The sequence below is a fragment of the Tursiops truncatus genome, chromosome 15 (genome assembly GCF_011762595.2).
Source record: "Tursiops truncatus isolate mTurTru1 chromosome 15, mTurTru1.mat.Y, whole genome shotgun sequence".
NCBI lineage: Eukaryota > Metazoa > Chordata > Mammalia > Artiodactyla > Delphinidae > Tursiops > Tursiops truncatus.
This window is the reverse complement of record NC_047048.1, coordinates 1,497,798-1,516,026: the sequence shown is the minus strand read 5'-3', so window position 1 is coordinate 1,516,026 and position 18,229 is coordinate 1,497,798. Positions and strand designations below refer to the sequence as shown.

The 18,229-nt window shown below is 56.8% G+C and overlaps 3 protein-coding genes across 13 annotated transcripts in view; 2 read left to right on the top strand and 1 right to left on the bottom strand.

The window, feature by feature from the left end:
* Positions 1 to 1,927: 1,927 nt before the first annotated feature.
* NUDT1 (nudix hydrolase 1) lies at positions 1,928 to 9,121 on the bottom strand. 4 transcript variants are annotated; one of them, XM_019947363.2, is made up of 4 exons: positions 9,060 to 9,121; positions 7,431 to 7,595; positions 2,520 to 2,665; positions 1,928 to 2,252 (listed from the first exon to the last, which is right to left on the bottom strand). In XM_019947363.2, the coding sequence occupies exons 2-4, from the start codon at positions 7,580 to 7,582 to the stop codon at positions 2,080 to 2,082; spliced, it is 471 nt and encodes a 156-aa protein (XP_019802922.1). In that variant the 5' UTR covers positions 7,583 to 7,595; positions 9,060 to 9,121; the 3' UTR covers positions 1,928 to 2,079. The 4 variants fall into 4 exon arrangements, with proteins under 4 accessions (XP_019802922.1, XP_073649366.1, XP_033695341.1 ...); XM_073793265.1 differs by lacking the exon at positions 9,060 to 9,121 and adding an exon at positions 9,012 to 9,034; XM_033839450.2 differs by lacking the exon at positions 9,060 to 9,121 and adding an exon at positions 8,606 to 8,985.
* On the top strand, positions 9,115 to 14,643 carry MRM2 (mitochondrial rRNA methyltransferase 2). Its single transcript, XM_033839449.2, has 3 exons — positions 9,115 to 9,184; positions 10,776 to 11,065; positions 13,112 to 14,643. The coding sequence occupies exons 1-3, from the start codon at positions 9,177 to 9,179 to the stop codon at positions 13,549 to 13,551; spliced, it is 738 nt and encodes a 245-aa protein (XP_033695340.1). The 5' UTR covers positions 9,115 to 9,176; the 3' UTR covers positions 13,552 to 14,643.
* Positions 14,644 to 14,798: 155 nt separating this feature from the next.
* The window catches only part of MAD1L1 (mitotic arrest deficient 1 like 1), a 315,604-nt gene continuing 312,173 nt past the window's right edge, over positions 14,799 to 18,229 (top strand). For all 8 annotated transcript variants that reach the window (XR_004522011.2, XR_004522012.2, XR_004522010.2 and 5 more), the window contains exon 1: positions 14,799 to 16,015. The gene's annotated coding sequence lies outside the window, so the exon portion shown is untranslated. The remainder of the gene's footprint in view (positions 16,016 to 18,229) is intronic.

Genomic DNA, 18,229 nt, shown 5'->3' with positions numbered 1-18,229 from the left:
CCTGCCTTCCTGCAACACGAGCCTGGGGGTTCTAGGGGTTTGCCCTTGGTGTGAGGCACGCACGTGGGACCCAGAGGCTCTGGGTGACAGGCAGGCTTCCCTGGTGAGCTGACACACGTTACAGTGCAGGGCAAAGTGAGTGTGCCCACCGGGGCCTGGGCTCACTCACACGTGGGTTCAGGCGTGCGGGGAGGCCGGCTGCACCCCACCCGCCGGAGCCCCACGGCAGCCAGCGTGTGCCTTCCGGTGCCGGGCTGGCCGGTCTCCTGGAGGACGAGCAGAGGGGTGGTGCGCCCCCGGAGCCTGGCCAGCAGGGCCCGCCTGTGCCATGTGCCCCGTTGTGGGCTGCTGCTGCGCTTGATCCCTCTGTGGAGAAACGGGCTCCCAACCGCTTTGAGTGGCTCTGTGCTGCCCGGCAGGTTGGTCCCCAGGTGCTGTGTACGCTCGAGCCGTGGAGCGTTGACCACCGGCCTCTGCTGTCCTGGCCCCGCGGTGGTGGCTGCTCCCCCCCGAGGTCTGTCCGTGGGTGGTGAGGGACACGAGGCCACGGGACAGCGGGGAGACGCCCTGGCCGCGTGGTGGGTGGTGGCACAGCGGCACGGAGGGTGGGGAGCGTCTTCCCGGCCAGGTTGAGGCTTGCCCTCCCCACACGGGTCACCAGGGAGATCTCTGACACCAAAGACATCAGATGCACTTTCCAGGAGAGAATCCTCCTGGCGGGACTGGCTCCCGCGTGGAAACCAGGAGCACGTTCTTGGTTGGAGGCCTGGCCTCGCTCTTCCTCAGAGGCTCACCTGCAGGGCACTTTCTGGTCCACCCGCTCCCCCCACCCCAGGTGCTGGAAAGGGGTCAGTGGGAAGATGCTGGAGTGACCGTGTCCCCCTCGTGTGGCAGCTGGGGGCGCAGAGGCACCTTTTCCACAAAGCTCCCCGTCCGCCCTCCACCTGGGCTGCCGCTGGGTTCCCAGGCTCGGCGGGCAGGGTTTCCTGCTCAGTGTTCGCTCGGGGAGGGGGAGGAGAGGCTGCCCCAGCTCCAAGGTGGGCCACGCACACCTCTGCGTCCGAGCTCTCCTCGTGCCCGGGAGAGCCTGTCACAGCCCCGTGAAAGGACGTCCGGTTCCGTCTTCCCGATGGGAGACCTTCGGCCGCTCCCGTCCCGTTAGGGCTGAGTGTGGCTCACCACTGCCTAGGCCTGGCCCGAGGCGTGCGCCTTCAGGCCACGCCCCTCCAGCCTGCGTCCAGCTGACTCGGTGCGAAGACGCAGAGTGGGGACGAGGGAGGGCGTGGCTAAGGCAGGCTGCCATGGGGACCCGGGGCTCGGGCTGCCGGAGGTCAGGACGGTTCGGTATCTTAGGCCTTTCCTCTTGCTTTGCGTTGAGTCTGGTTATGTATGAAGCACTTTATACGGCTGCAGGGATCAATGACCATCACACCCAGTTAACTGGAATTGTTTACAAATGAGCTACATTCCGAGATTTTTATCACTGAACTTACATGAACAACTATCATTAAACGTGTTTATAAAAGTCGGGTCAAGTTGTGAAGTTTTTGTGTGAGTGGTTGGTACCCCCCAGCCCCCTCTCCAGGGTCAGAAACCAGGATGAAATCAGCCTGTCTTGGGGGAGGGAGGGCGACCAAGTGATGGTACATTAGACGGGGGTTGGAGCCCTGGGCCCTGACCGCGCCTCGGTTTCCCCATAAGGGGGGTGGTGAGAGGAGAACACGGCCTCTAGCCCACCCCCGGGATCCTGCGGCCCCATGCACACCTATGCCGGGCCTCCCACACCAGTTCTCCCCCGTGGGATGTCCGAAAAGCCGTCCCCTCCCCTTTTGCGCCTGTGTCTCTTTCCCCCATCTCTGTTCGGTGGTGCAGGTCACAGCCAGGCACGTCTGGCAGCTCCCCGAGGATGGGACTTCGTGAGGTCCGGTGAGGAATGTTGAAAAAGTAAAAGAGGTTTATTTTCCTTTCCATCCAATCATGCGCCAGACAGACTGGAGGCCCGGCCGGTGTGCTGAGCCTGGAGCCTCGGCGTGGCTGGGCAGGGGTGCTCATGGCCCGAGGGACGAGCTCAGCTCTGTCCTAGACTGTGTCCACCTCGCGAAGCTTGTAGTCCAGGATGGTGTCGTGACTCTGGAACTTGAAGTAGCCGTGGAACTTCTTCTTCTGAAGCAGGAGGGGAAACCAGTAGCTGTCATCGGGCCACATGTCAGCGAAGGGGATCTGGTCCAGTTGGAACCACTGGGGGCGCATTTCTGAAGTCAGTGAAAAGGAACTGTCATCGATGTTCAATCCAGATTTTAAACTGACTTTTTGTGAGGAATTACTGAGTTATTCTGTGTGAGGAATTTGACATACTTTCATATTTAATCCTTGTGACTGTATCCCTTATCTTACAGAAGAGTAGGGAGGCTCCGGTGCTGGTGTGTTTCAGCACCTGCCCCTGGGGGAGGGGAGGGCTGCTGTGCCGCTCATCACCTGCCTCCCTCACCGGCCGTGAAGGGACGAGCCCAGAGACTCACCTTCGCTCTCCACTGGTGTCCCGTGGACACTGTCTGTGCAGAAGATGTGCATGTCCATCAGCTCGGGGTCGCCCACGAACTCAAACACGATCTGGCCCACCTTCTGCAGCGCGTCCACGGTCAGACCGCTCTCTTCCTGCAGCTCCCTGTGGGCAGAGGCGGATGGACACACCCGGACATAAGGTGACAGTTAACGCAAGGCGCCCACGCGGCACCCGAGAATGGTGCTGGGAGGATGGAGGGGCGGAGTGTGTACATGTGGCCAAGGGCTCGGGTTTGGGGACCGCTGTTAAGGGGCAGCCAGACCTCTGTAATTGAGCACCCTGGGCGCACCACTGGGCAGGTCAGGCCTGGCCCAGCTCAGCTGCTCGGAGGTCCCACGGGAGGCCACTGCTAGAGCCAGGGGACCCCACCTGTCCTGCTTGGCTCTCCCTGAGGCCGTCACGTGTGCGTGGTGCTCTGCGGGCTGCAGCCCCCGGAACCCGGCCCTGAGCCAAAGTCCTCCTGCCCTGTCCTGTCCCCGCACAGAGCTCAGGAGCAGACTGCAGGTTTCTACTGTCTCTTCTCCAGAGAAGGGGCTGTTTTAACTCCTGTTTCACCAAGGAGACAGGCCCCACCCCAGCCAGCTCACCTCAGCCGCGCTTGATGGTAGGGGATGAGCTTTAGGCCTGTCTCGCTGTGTCCCCACCTCTCAGGACCCTTTCCCCCAGCTCCACCACCTGTGCTTGTAGGAAGGGGTCAGGGGGCTGATCTCCCCACCTGAGTGCACAAGTGCCGGGCGATTCACGAGAACCGGGATCCCCACCCTCAATTTAACAATGCTTCCCCAAGCTACATATTCATTGTAGACAGTCTAGCAAACACACAGAGACTCCTCACCCAGCAAGAACCCTTGCTACCACTGCAGTTTCCCCTTGGGGTCTTTCTCCTTTGTGCATCCCTTTTAAGAACTGCACACATGCCGCCCGTACCTTGTACCTGTGCTTTTCACACAACACTGCAGAGCCACGTCCTACACTTCAAGGAATTCAGCCAGCTTCTCGGCTGTTGTGTATCATAGAATAGAAGACCCACCTTGCTCATCACGAAACCCGCTGTGATAAGCATCCTCGTACACACCGTCTGCCACCAGCCTTTCACCCCACCGGCGGCCCCGCCGCCGTCATCCTGCGTCTCGTTCCATCCTTGGCGAGCGCTTTCTGGATGTTCTGCTGTGCTCGGGACTCTGGGGACCCCACCAGCCCTGCACCCGTGAAGCTCAGCACCTGTGTCTCCTGCTAGAGTCTCACTTCCCTACTGCCCTGTATTTATTTTTGTTGCTGTAAAAACATTCTAATTATACCTATTTAGAGTGGTAGCTTAAAAAAAGGTCTTTTTAAGCTTTGATCTCTGAGTTATGTTAGGAACGCAATGCATAATTACTTCCTGTTGCCTGTAATGAGGAGTCAGGGAAACCAGTGTTTGTTCAACACGTGTGCTGGGCTAAATGGTCTTATTTAAATGGACGCCTTATTGAGCTTGGAATCTGCCCTAACCTTCCCGTGAGGCCCGGAGAGGAACTGTATCCATTTGCTGCCATTCAGATGCAGCCCAGGTGATGCTCTGGAAGCTGGAATTTATTCATTGAGATGGTTAATTAAAATTAGACACGACCTAAAAAATGAACGTGTGTTTTCACTTGCGAGGGTGGAAATGGCTCCCCAATTAAATGTAACAGAAGCCTTCGGCAGGGCCCGCCCTACCTCCGGCAGCAGGCTGGCGAGCGCATTTTAAAACCGTCACCTGCTGATTTAATGTTTTGACTGATTTTGGCTCATCTTCCGGGAGTCCACGGCAGTGTATGAAATGTCAATAATGTCCTCGCAGGCAGAGCTGAGCTTGCTTCGGGCCGGGATAACCAGGAAGCCGGGGGTGACACTGATCCAGTTTTGCTGACGTGTCTGACTGCATCTCTGGGATGTTCCCCACACGGCGGGGGACGCGGGGGCCCTGCGGTCCGGAGCCCGCGGTGCAGCTCGGGGGCCCGCCGGCCACACGGCCTTCCAGAGTTCTCTAACACAGTGCTCTGTGGGTGCTGGCCAGAAAGGTGGGCGTGCTCCACGCCCGAAGCTGAAACCTGGCTGTGAGGCACCCTGGGTCCCCAGGTGCCTGCAACTCCCTGCAACCCCCCAGAGGAAGGATACATCTTCCTTGGTGCTCAGATGGCTTCCCCCCAAGGACATCCAGCACAGAGGAAGGGACAACCAGTCTCCCGGCCACCTGAGTCTGCTGGCACGTTAACCCAGCTGTTGAAGTGGGGCCCACCCTGGGACCCCAAAGCGCAGTGCACCAGATACCCCCAAGGCTGCCGTGACCTCGCTCGTCAGGGCAGGACAGCCAGGGCCTGGGGCCTAAGGAGCAGCCCCACGCACGTGCACGGAAAGAGGCCAGAGCTGCCCTAGGGGCCTGGGGCCGACGGCTGAGTCATCCCCAAAGTGGGCGAAGCCCTGTTGCTGCTGGAGTCCCAGGGCCCTGGGGTGGGTCTCAGCCTGCGCCCCGTGCATTAGAACCTGCCACCCGTCCCGACCCCCCCTGCAGGGGCTCAACAGTCCTTTGCCGGGGTGGTCCTGACACCTGGCTCCATCCTACACCCAGGCTGGAACCCTGGGGAGAGGCCGCGGGGCTCCTGGAGAGAGCTGCCCGGAGCTGCCCCACAGGCCCTGGGCGCCAGCGTGGTACCATGCGGCCACGGGCAGACTGGTCTGCATCAGGCGCGCGGTGTGGGCCCTGGGTGGTGCACTTCTGGCCTCAGTCTCAGGGTAAGGCCAACCCTGCCTAAAGGAAGGTCCCCCGGGCAGAGCATGGAGACCATTAGTGCCCCGTGGCTGTGGAGAGGATGTCCCCCAGTGGGGCACGCTGCCTGCAGGGGCTGAGTGTGCCCTCAAGGGCGCCCGGGTATCAAAACGGAGCTCAGGGCGGCCTGGGAGGAAGCGCCCTCCACAGCCCCACCTGCTGGACGAGGCTTCCGAAGGGCAACGAATCACGAGGCTCTAAGAGGGTAACTGAGACCCTGATGCTAAAGCAGTGAGCAAGCCTGAGCGACAACAGAAAGGCAGCGATCTCAGGACGGCTCTGCGATCTGTGGGGAGGTCGGCACAGGAGTGAGGTTGGGGGTCACGGGGCCACCGCTCCAGTGCTTCTGGTGGTGCAGCGAGTGTCTGGAGGGCAGCCTGCAGGGCCCAGCACGGCGTCTGCTCGGCTGCACCGAGTTTAACGCCAGGGGCCCACGGACGCTGAGCAGATGGCTCAATGTCATTAGTCACTGGGGCAAACACAGTAAAACCGCCACAAGGTATCACCACACCTGCCTGCCGGGATGGCTGAGATGGAAAGGACAGAAGATGCCAGGTGGCGCTGAGGATCTGGAGGAGGCGGATCTCACACACTGCACCACACCTGCCGGGATGGCTGAGATGGAAAGGACAGAAGATGCCAGGTGGCGCTGAGGATCTGGAGGAGGCGGATCTCACACACTGCACCACACCTGCCGGGATGGCTGAGATGGAAAGGACAGAAGATGCCAGGTGGCGCTGAGGATTTGGAGGAGGCGGACCTCACACGCCGCTGGCGGGGCTTTAAATGAGCACAACTGTTTGGCGGTATGTGCTAAGGCGGAACACCTCGAATTCTCGAGGGCAGCATCCACCGGAAAGACCGTATAGGACCGTCCACAGCTACATCACTTGCAACTCCAACCCGGAAACGGCCCAAAAGCCCACGCCCGGGATGAGCAGGCTGCAGTGTGTTCATAAACCGGACTGGACCACTGCCACATGCAGACATGATACCAGGAAGAAGCCACAGCTGCAAGGCTCTTCCTACAGGGTATTTCTGAATGGGCCAAACCGTCAACTGGGACAGAAGTCAGGGTGCAGGCTGCCCCCCTGGGGGCAGGGTCCACCCTCCAGTCCCATTTCTTGATCTACGTGCTGGTTAAATGATGGACCCATTTCTTAAAAATTCCCTGGTGAAGACTGGCATTTTCCTACATGTACTTTATACTTCAATACAAACTTGACTTATAAAAGGTCTTCAGTCCTGGCCTCACGACAGACAGAGGGCGTAATTCGGTGTGATCAGAAAGGTGGCGGTTGTGTGAAGGAAGTCCAGAGGTCTATGGAGAAGAGCTGGGGGAGGGGCACCTTCTCCAATGTGAAGGCGGAGGAGGGGTCAGCCAGAGGAGGAGCCAGGAAGAGTGGGTGGGCAATGACAGCTTGGGGTGTCCGGGGGGGCAGGGATGGGAGCGAGGGGGCGAGGCCAGACCGCGTGGGGCTCAGTGGATGACACAGGAGGCTGGATTTATCCACACAAGCCTGCGAGGGGCAGGAAGGCAAAGGGGCTGCGGCCTGGAGGCCTGTGTGATCTCGGGCACACTGCTCAACCTCTCTGGGCTTCGGTTCTTCCCATGTGAAAGTGAGTGTGTCAAGGAAGAACTGAGACTGTGTGCGGAAGCTTCCAGACACGCTCGTCACCAGCTCCCCTGAACAAAGGAAGGAGCCCAGTGACTGGCCAGTCCCTTGGCGAGAAAGAGGAAGCCAGGATTCTTCCACCCAAGCCACTGCACAGCAGCTTCCCAAACGTCCTAAAAACCACGACTGCAGAGCAGCAGCTAATGTGTACTGAGCACGGACCATGTGCCAGGCCTCGCTCAGTCCCCTATGTTTATTTTCTCACTTAATCTTCACAACAGTCCTAAGAGGTAGGTACTGTTACTATCCCCACTTTGCAAATGAGGAAACCGAGGCTCAAGGATTCGGTCTGGGCTCCAGGTCGCGTGGCTCTAAGTGGTCAAATCAGGGGCCTGGCTCTCCAGCCCGAATCCTTGTCGCCTGCGGAAGCTGGTTCTGCGGTCAGGACTGCCCCTCCCCTCACCTCTTGGCTCCATCCTCGATGGTCTCTCCTTCTTGAACTTTGCCTCCGAAGCCGTTCCACCGGCCGGCCCCGAAGCCTCGTTTCTTCATGCCCAGGAGGACTCGCTGAGGCTGCAGCACGAGCACCAAGGTGTAGAGCCTCGAGGCACACATGGTGCCCTTGGTTCTGCAGGGAAGGCAAGGGGTTGGGTCAGCTTGACCTGGGTGTGGACGGAAGCGTGTGTATTGCGGTGGCCAGGGGCCGGGTGGACAGGAAATGTGCTCTGCCAGGCACGGAGAGGCAATGTCCCAGCTCTGTCACATGTAGCAGGTTTTCTGGGGCAGACAGAGGCCTGGCCCCCAGAACCCAGGGGCATCAGTGCCCAGGCCCTTCGCTTACTGGGCTGATGCAGCAGGTCAGATGACGGCCCATCCCTTCCCCTCCCCACTCCTCGGCACAGGGCTGTCCCTGCTCCTGTGTCCAGGGCCCGAGCCCGCCGGGCACCAAGAGAACCCTGCAGTTTACCCAGCGGTTCTTGCGTCTGGCTTTTGGCCTTGGCCTTCTCATTACGGGGCCTTCTTCTGGCCTACTGTGTTCTGGTTTCTGCCTCTCTGCAAAAGCAGACCCCCAGATTCCCAAGAAATGCATGGCTCCTGACAGTGGATAGTCCCCACTCCTGTGACAGGTTTTCACACTCTGCTCACAACTGTTGCTGCTCTGGGACCTGGTGCTGGAGCCCAAGGGCCTCTCCTTCTCGAATGGGTTTGTGTGGTCCAGAGAAAGACTCGGAGGGTGACGTCGGCCACTGCTGGAGAAATGCTGGAAGACCAGGACCAAGTCAGCTGTCGATCCATCCCCACCCCAGTCTGGGGCCCACACTGGACGAGATGCAGGATTCAGGACCAGCGATCCTCCTGGGAAGTTACAGTGTCTGAGAAAAGGGCCCTAGGCCTGGGTCCTGGTGCTGGCGGTAGGTCAGGCAGGAGAGGTGGGTCTCTGTGGTCCAGCCTCCCTTTAGTCTGCGGACTTTGTCATGTCCCCGACCTGTTCGTGTCCAAATCCCTGGCTTCCTAAGGTAATTGGGATGCTGCTGCGGCTGCTAGAACTGTCAGCTGTCAGTGATTAGGCACCGATTATATACTTCCCCAAAATTATCCCCTTTAACAGACCCAACAACTCTGTGAGCTGACACTTACCTTTTCCATTTTCAGCCAAGGAAACTGAAGCTCAGAGAGGCTACGTTTGACCCCAAATCAGACAGCGGAGCCGGTACCCAAACCTGCGTCTACCGCAACCTGCGTCTACCGCACGTTGAAGTCTAGTTGGCTACAGCTCTTGGTTCTGCCATCAGACGGGTCCCCAGAGAGCCCGCCTAAAGTCAGGGGTCGGGCAGCGCCCCGTGTCAGCCGGGTGGCCTCTCAGCGGGGTCGCCTGTACACCGAGGCCCGCGACTGGAGTTTAAAGACAACGCACAGTCGAGCGCCAGGCTCGGACTCCCGTGTCTGGGGCCTTGTCCGTGCTGGGTCTCCAGCCGCCCCCGCCCACCAGGCGCTCCCCGGCAAGTCGCAGGCCCGTCTCCCGTGGCGGCGCTCCCGGTCTCACCCGCTCCCGGACTCACCCGCTCCCGGACTCACCCGCTCCCGGACTCACCCGCTCCCGGACTCTGCACGCGCCTTTCCCACCCGCGCGCCGCTTCCGGGGGCGTGGCCTAGGGCCGGAAGTGAGGCCGGCACTTCCGGTGGCGGCAGCTGGAGCGGTTCGGCGTTCATGGCCAGGTGAGCGGGGCGGTCGGTGAGCGGGGCGGTCGGTGAGCGGGGCGGCTGGCGCTCAGCCGGCATTTGTGGAGCACCTACTGCATGCCTGCGGCAGGCGGAGTGACCAGCGGCCTGTCCCAGGTTTCCGGTCAGAAAAGGGGCGCAGAGCCCACCTCTTCCAGGCCCGAAGAGGGTCAGCCCCGACAAGGAGACCTGCCAGCACGAAGCCGACGGTCGGCGAAGGCTCGCGGGGAGGGGCGGGCGAGCGGAGAGCTGGAGGGGGCTTTAGGAAGGGAGGGGCGGGTGGGGGGGCGCCGCGGGTGGAGGTGAAGCTGTGTAGAGCTCCGCACGCCTGAAGCCTGCGTACCAGAGGTGAGAGGCCCACGTGGCTGAATCCAGGCCGTGGGATGGGGCTGGAGGCCCGCTGCCCAGATCAGGTGGGCTCGGGGCGTGTAACTCCGCTTTCCACGCCTCCGCTGACCGGTGGGATTAGTTCTGGCGCCCAGGACCACCCTGTGTCCTCTTTCCTCGAGACTCTACGCCTTTTAAAGGCAGCAGTTCTCACGTTATTGTCTCCAAATCTTGTCACCATGTTTTCATGCTGAAGGAACTTTTGGCTGCTAGCCATGGGGCTAATGGCAGCCTTTTTCATCAGAAGAAAGGACGCAGAGCTTCCTTTGTCGGGTTGTTCTGAGACTTGCATGAATGGAGGCGTGGCTAACTCGCAGTGGCTAAGATGTTAACCACCCCCTTCCCCTAAGAGGCTTGGAAATTGCGCTGCGTTCACACACGGGGTGAGTTCAGGTTTTTTAAGAAATGTGACAGGCCAGTCAGACGCTGTACTGGCCACCAAAGCCATGGAACTAAGCAAGGGAAGGACCTGTCCTCACGGGGTTTTCTCACAGTTTCTCAAAGTGCAGTGGAAATTTCTATCCGCTGGGAAAGAATGTTACTTTCAGTAATTTTATCAGCATTTTTAAGCAGTCTTGGGAAAACTTTGGTTGACACAAACAAGGTGACTACCATTACTGTTTGAGTTTTCCTGAAGAAAACTTCAGGAGGGAAAAAAACACCTTTGGGCTGAAGGGGAGGGGCCTGCCGGAGGAGCTTGGTCCGGCTGCCATAAGCCAGCACCCAGGACGGGCGACTTACAGAGCAGAAGTTTCTGGCTCAGTGTCTGGAGACTGGAAATCTGAAATCAAGGTGTCAGCAGGGGTGCTTCCTGGGACATCTCGACTTGTAGACGGCCACCTTCTCCCTGTGTCTTCATGTGGTTTTCGCTGTGTGTGTGTGTCTGTGTCCTAACTTCTTCTTACAAGGACACCAGTCATATGGGATTAGAGCCCACCCATGTGACCTCATTTTACCTTAATTACCTCATTTAAAGACCAGCCACCTCTTGAGGTGCTGGGGGTTGGGACTTGACCGTAGAGGCTTCGGGGGGATACGGTTCAGCCCGTCACACCTTCTTTCCGGCTGTGGGGCCTCGTCAAGTCACCTCTCCCTCTTGGGCCGCACTGTCCCATCTCTGAAAACGTGCGGATTGAGCCTGCGAGCTCCTGACCTGCTGGTCTTTGCAATGCCAACCTGCTTGCTCCCTTTTCCTCACCAGGTCCTCGAAGCTGGTGTGGGCTTCCTTTCAGCGTCAAAAGTTCCACACCAGTGGGAGTTGCTTCAAGGGCCGGACGGGCGCTGAGCACCTGTGGCTGATGCGGCATTTGAGGGACCCGTTTGTGAAGGCTGCGAAGGTGGAGAGTTACAGGTGTCGAAGTGCCTTCAAGCTCCTGGAGGTGAACGAGAGGCACCGGATTCTGCGGCCGGGCCTCCGGGTGTTAGACTGCGGCGCCGCTCCCGGCGCGTGGAGCCAGGTGGCTGTGCAGAGTGTCAACGCTGCAGGCACAGGTGGGGCCTCCCGACCACCGTGGTTTAGACGCAGGCGCTGCCCTCTGCCAGGGGATGCAGAGCAGCTGAGCCGCCCCCTGAAGGCACACGCTTCTGCGTGGTTGTTCAGGAGGAACGATACAACACTGACATTTTCAGAATGAGAGACAGGGTAGAAAGGGATAATGAAAGTGAAAATCACCTCACATCACACCACAGTAGTGTGTAGACTAATATACTGGTGTACGTCCCGTACCTCTGTTGCTGATTTGGAGCCTCAACAGAGATATACATATATATATTTTTGGCTGACTGATATATTGATGTCTTTCCATGACAGTACAACTGAGTCAACCTCAGGGGTTTCCAGGTCCTGGTCCTTGAAGCCCTGGGTTTCCTGGAGGTGCTCCTGGGGCTGCCCGGGGGGGCCCTCGTGGCTCTGGATTCCCCACTTCGGCTCAACTTGAGGGACTTAGCTTTTATCTGTTTTATATTTAGGGGTTTTGACTAAGATCGTCTATATAAAAAAGTTTCCTCTCACTAATAGATCAACTAACTATGCAAGGCAGGAAACTGTGCCATCCTTTGAAACAGCTGCGTGGTATTCCAGATAACGGTCGTACTGTTGGTGTTTACAGTCTCCCCATCTTGGGCACCAAGGTTGCTTTTGGGTGTGCAGTGCTGTGGTCACGATCCTTACCACTTGTATTTCCTGCTGTGAAGTCTGAGGGTACCACATGCACTGGCATTATGACACATGTGAAGTTCACAAAGATCTCTCCCAGACACCTTAAAAACAGTTAAAAAAATTTCTTTTGAGCTTAGTATTTATCAGCTAAGTGAATGAATGAGTCAGAAACTTCTGTTCCTTTTCCCACCACTGAGTCTATCCACAGACTTCCTAACAACTGATTTTAGTGGTTCCTGTCCCCCTAATTTCTCTTCAGTAGAAGCAGGAAAATGCCGAAGTTTAACTTGTAGGAAGAGGTGGCAGAAGCAAAGAGTGTGTGGATCAAATGGTTTGGTTCTTTTACTCCCAGAAGTTGCAAAAGTGGAACCAAAGCCATTTGCCTTTAGAGGACACTTCCTGGGGCTGTAGTATGTGGGACGTTAAAGGAGACACCAGAAGTGTATAAAATGGAATGAGAGATGTCCCACTAGCCAGGGCTGAAAATGGAGAGCTTTTGCCTTTGAAAAATGAGGTATCCTGCAGAATACCTGGACTTCCAATCTTTAGATCAAGGTAAAACGCCCCGCCCCCTCACCCGTGGAGCAGGATTTTTACCAAGCCGAGTGAGCTACAAAAGAGTCTGTTCCCTTCATGTATCTAGCCTGTATCTACCCTGGCATGTAGGGAGCCCGGCGTGTAGGGGTGGTGCAGGGAGGGGCCCCCAGGGCTTGTGAAGAGGGGAGCTTGGAACGGGAAGGGAAGGGAAGGCAGGTGGAGCCTGGGTGCAGCGGCCGTGCGGGCAGGAAATCTTGTTTCAGGTGAGGTGAAACAATAACATCTTTTTCTTTCACCACTGGCATCACTCACATATGGGCAGGGTATCAAATTTTTTTACCTTATTTTGCATTTGTCGGTTTCCCCCCTCTCTTAGTTTGTTTCTGCTAGTTTCTGCATTGAAAGAAATTGGATTAAACTGCAGAATGGATTTGTTGATTTAATCCAGAGGCACTTTGTATACTGGTGTGTCATTTTCTGTTTCAGTTTGTCAAAAAGAGCACTCAGAGATAAAAGCCCTTTCATGGACCGCAAGGCTCAGGGAGTGCAATGAAATCAGACGGTGTCAGGGCCCAGGGTGTGGCCCCAGGTCTGCCTGTCCCCTGGGACAGTCACTTTTCCTCTCTGGGCCTCAGTTTCCTCAGAGGTAGAAGGACCACCACTCCCCACCACGTGTTTTTGTAGGATGTACAGAAAGTGGGGAAAGGCTTGTGTCCACATATTTGCACATTAGCTCTTTTCCTCGGTCCTGACTTTTTGTTTCTATTTTATTATTTTGTTGCATTTATTGTTTGTGGGAAGATTCAGGGTGTAAATAAACACAGTCACCGTTTCTTCCTTAGATCCCAGTGCTCCTGTTGGCTCTGTGCTTGGGGTAGATCTCCTTCACGTGTCCCCCCTGGAAGGAGCAACTTTTCTGTGCCCTGCCGATGTGACTGACCCAAGAACCTTGCAGAGAATCCGAGAACTGCTTCCTGCTGGGAGAGCAGATGTGATTCTGAGTGACATGGCACCCAACGCCACAGGGATCCGGGGCCTCGACCACGACAGGCTCATCAGCCTGTGCTTGTCCCTTCTGGACATGGCTCCAGAAGTCCTGCACCCTGGGGGAACATTGCTGTGTAAAACCTGGGCTGGAAGTCAAAGCCATCGGTTACAGAAGAGACTGACAGAGGAATTCCAGAAAACAAGGACTGTAAAACCTGAAGCCAGCAGGAAGGAATCATCAGAGGTGTACCTCTTGGCCACACAGTACCGAAGAGGGAAGGGGGAAGGTCTGTGAAGGAATGAGAGTTTCTTCTGCTGTTTCTGGTTCTTTTTCACTGCAAATGTAGCTTGAGCCCTTTCCTGAAGTGTGGCTGGGGAGATCCGAGCTTGATCTCGGATGCAGCGGGCAGGACAAATGGGGGACCTTTTTTTAAGCCCAAAAGATATGACAAACCTATATTCAGTGTCCAAGACATATGCTAAAAAAGTCTCTATAACATGATTTGTGAAGAGGAAGAGATAGGCAAAGATTAAAGGATGGGAAGGCAGACTGAGGGAAGGATAAAAACACTGGCAGTCGGGCTTCCCTGGTGGCGCAGTGGTTGAGAGTCCGCCTGCCGATGCAGGGGACATGGGTTCGTGTCCCGGTTCGGGAAGATCCCACATGCTGCGGAGCAGCTGGGCCCGTGAGCCATGGCCGCTGAGCCCGTGCTCCGCAACGGGAGAGGCCACAGCAGTGAGAGGCCCGCGTACCGCAAAAAAAAACAAACCAAACAAACAAAAAACACTAGGAGGCAGAGAAACATACACACGGACACCTTTATGTAACTTTCTCTTCATACCCACGTTAGTATGTTACAGAGAAACAGGCTTCCACCCTTGCTCCAAAACAACCCACAGGTTTCCAGGTGTTATTTTGGGTTTACCGCGTAATGTAGAAAAAATCTGAAGTTTCAGTCTGGGGATTTGTGTCCATCTCTCTGGCGAATGATCTGGAAATACATCCATTCTTCAAGCAGTGAGAGTTCTCAGAACAATCAGGGAAGACGTTTGGTATGAATTATGTACGGGGTGGGTGTGCTTTGCTTTTCGCTGGGATTGTTGCTGTCATACTCCGGCCTCCGAAGACTTACAGGTAAGTGTGCCGGAGCAAGCGGAGAGGTGGTGTGTGCGTTTGTTTCCTTCTACTCTTCCGGGAACTCGATGCAACTTTACAAAACAATACAGGCCGTATTACTTTATGGAATTCCATGCTTTTAAGTCCATCTTTTGAAAAATTAATTTCTTCAAAGCCATTTCCTGGAGGTATGCTCATCTCTTAAGAAGAGTTTATTGATTGTAATGATGATTAAATGTGCAGACCGAAAAAAGAACGCACCACCTGAAAGCTGAGAGTTATGTTTTATTTGGTGGACAAAACAGAGGACTTAAGCCCGGACACAGCATCTCAGATAACTCGGAGATTGCTCCGAAGCGGCAAGGGGGGAGCCAGGATCTATAGGAGTTTTAGCAGCAAAGACCAGGTAGTTGGAATATCAAATGATCACTGTTAACAAAAGAAAAGCAAGACATCTCAAGTTAAGGAATTTAGTGCTTTTCTACGTTTGGGAAGATGCCAGAGTCGGGGGTCACTGAAATCATTTCTTTGATGTGCACCTCAGCTCTCTGGGGCCAGCGTCCTATGTTTTCTCTTCCTGAGTTTCTTCGGTGTGCCGTTGGGGTGGCGGGGCGGTGAGGTGGTGGCTGCAGTGTCTGACGGCGGGCATGCTGTTTCCATCCCGAGTTCCCTGGTCTCACCATCGGGGGTGGCTGTAGTGGCTGGTGACCGGAACGTCTTTTATTTACTGATACGGCAGGCAGCAGTTTTAGTTCACAAATCCGAAGGATCGCTGGGGGAAAGAATAGATACCCAGGAATCTCCATAGGGTCCTAGGGTAGTCCAGATCACTGAAGTAGGCTGCAGGCCCGACTTCTAAAATTTTGTTTTATTTGCGCTCGCAGCCCGCTAATGTAGCCCAGAGAGCCTCCTGTCCTGCTTGCACCTCCCCATCCCGTTTCCTTCCGGCCACAAAACCTTGTGTTTTATTCTCTGGAAGGGAATTCGGTGCAGACCCTCGGACGCTTAGCAGGGGGAGGGGAGGAGGAGGGGCCGGTGAGACCCGTTAGTGGACGCAGGTTGCTGTGGTTCCAGGAGGGATCTGCTGGCTGTGGGCTGACCTCGCCCCGCTCTGCCCTTGCGCCCTGGAGAACTGGGACCCAGACGACGGCATCGCGCCCCGACAGCTCACAGGGCGCTGGGAGGGTAGCTTAGTAGACCGGTTTTTCGCGTTGTTTTAGAGGGCCAGGGGAAAGTAAAAAAGGCATTCATTCAGGCAAATACTGTAGGGGCAAAATCTGCGGACTAGTCCGGCGGGCTGGAAAGTTTGGCCCTGCGAGGCCACCGTTGGCCGGTGCTGTTCCCACAATACGGTGCCAGGCAGCCGCCCAGTGGAAGCCTGACCCGCAGAGGCCTGGGCCACGAAGATAGTCCCACGGGCTGGCCTTTGGTTCCCAGTCCTCTCCGAGCGGGGTCTCCTGCGGGTGGGTGGCTATGGGGGCGAACACGAAGGCCCCAGGACCCGTTGGTGCGCGGGCCCGGAGTTTTACGGCTTGCCCCGCCCAGGTCTCGCGAGAGCGCAGGCGTACGTCTCGCGATAGGCGGGCGTAAAAGAGGGAGATCTGAGCAGCGGCGACGGCGGCACGGAGGCTGAGGCGTCTAGGTGAGCGGCCGGGGTCCTGGGAGGGGTACCGGGCTGGGCTTGGGGGCGGGTGCTGAGCCGAATCGGCGGGGTTCGGGCGAAGAAGAGGCTGGGGCAGCCCGCCGGGTCTGGGTGCGGGCGCCGCCCCCTGCCCTGGGGCTCTGAGACGGCGCCCCCTCGGCGTCCCCCCTTCCTTCTTAGACCCCGGCCCTGGGGCTGTTACCGGCGTGTCCACTGTCTGTCCGCGTGCTCACCGGGGCCGGGGTCCCTGCCGGCGCGCCCCTCCGCTCCGTGCTCTGTCCTCCGAGCCTGGGCGCGTCCCGTGCAGCCCCCCAAGGCTTCCTCTCCGAAAGGAGCAAATGGAAATGGCCAGGGTTCGGGGGGCGAGCGAGGGCCGGGGCGGAGGCGGCCACGGAGGAGAGGTGCTTCACCGCCCGGCCTCCGGGAAGAAGGCGCACCCCCCCCTCCCCCGCCGCCCCCAGACGGCCCAGTGCAGAGAGAGGAGCCCTTCCCCCAGTCCCGCCCTTTCGAGTTTACAGCACTGTCGCCCGCATGTCTTCACTTGAGCAGCGTGGGAGTTGCCTAAGTTAGGAGAAAGCAGACAAACGGGTGGTGAACTTAGGCCAGCGCAAGTGCCCGTGGCGGTGTGAAGTGGTGTTGCCGGGTGGAGCGCAAGTGCCCGTGGCGGTGTGAAGTGGTGTTGCCGGGTGGGGAGCATCCTCGCAATTTCTGTAGGTGCCCTCGGGTGTCCTTTTGCCAAGGAGGGCAGTCGAGAGGCAGTGTGCTCTGACTCCCAGCTCAGGGGTTCCGCTGAGAGCAGTTCACGTTCAGCGACTAGACTTCTGGAAGTGAGTGTCTTTGATAGAGAGCATGGAGTTTGAGCTTTCACCTTATCGCTTGCCTTATGGAGTGGTTTAGCTCCAGGCAGGTGAAAATGGACGTGTGCTTTTCATTCTGTTGTATTAAGTGCATCAGCTCTTGAGAAGAGGGTGTATTGCCTAAATTTCCCATCATGGGATGGAAAGTATGGTCCTGGTCAAACGGGAGGATTTGCCTTCCAGAGCAGAGCGCTGCTGCCTGGCTCCACGTGGGCCTGTGTCTCTCAGGGAGGCTCACAGCACTGTGAGTGCCCCTCCCCGGTCTGTCTTCTAGCCCATTTTCCATTTGTAGTATGAAGGAGAGGTAGAACAGCTGTGTTGTGCAGCGGTGGAAACGATGGCCTACAGAAGACAAGGGCTCTTCGTGCCCAAGGCCAAGTTTCTTGTTAAGTGTGAAATGCAGAATCAAACCAAGATTCTTCACCTTTTTTGGGGGCAGGTGCCTTCAGTCTAATACTTAGGCGAAATCAGTGAGAGCCGGCTGCTTTCCTCAGGGGAACACAGTATGCACCTGTAGGAATTCACACCTTTTGGCTGTTAACTCTGCCTAGGACACTTCCACACTTTCTGACTGGTAGACGGCCTGGTGTGAGGCTGGAATCAGCGCAGGGCTGGGGATGCGTGTTCTTTGCTTCTGCGTGTCCTGGGCCCTTCACACAGTGGCCTGTGGAGTGCCCTCGACCTTTAGAGCCAGACAGACCCAGGTTCCAGTCTAGGTTCTGTAACTTTTGGAGCCTCGTTTTCTATCATCTCTAAAAGAATGTGTAAGAAGGTTTCATTTATCTGCCCATTGTGATGATTGCCGTGTCATATGTTAAATTACAAGCAAAGTGATAGACTCCGCGGCAATAGCTGTGCCGTCTGCCATTTGGAGACTTCTTTTGGGCCCTTACAATCCTCACAACTTTGAAAAGTGGGATCCTCAGTGTACAGATGAGGAGACAGGTTCAGGAAGTCCTGGTGCCCAGTGAACATCAGGTGCCTTTCTGTGTGGTGCCTGTGGCTGAAATAGTAGTGACACTTACTAACGTCTTTGTTATCCTGTAATTAGCGTTGCTGTGGTTGTCATCCTTACTGCCACCATTGTGTGCTTTGTTTCTGATTCCCAGAAGCTAGGCTTTTTGTGATTGCTTATGTGGGAGACGTGCCACCTGATTGTCGAGCACCTTATCTTGAGAGCCGTCTGTCTGTCCTCCTGGTGTGCAGGTCAGCAGCTTGGCGGCGTGTTGTACTTTTATGCCTCCGTTTCTTCTCTGAGAAATTGGCAGTGTGGGCTCCCAGTGAACTCCAAAGAATGTGGTTACGGACACTGGAATATTATAAGGGCTCTGAGAGAGCATTAGGGGAGTGGGACTGC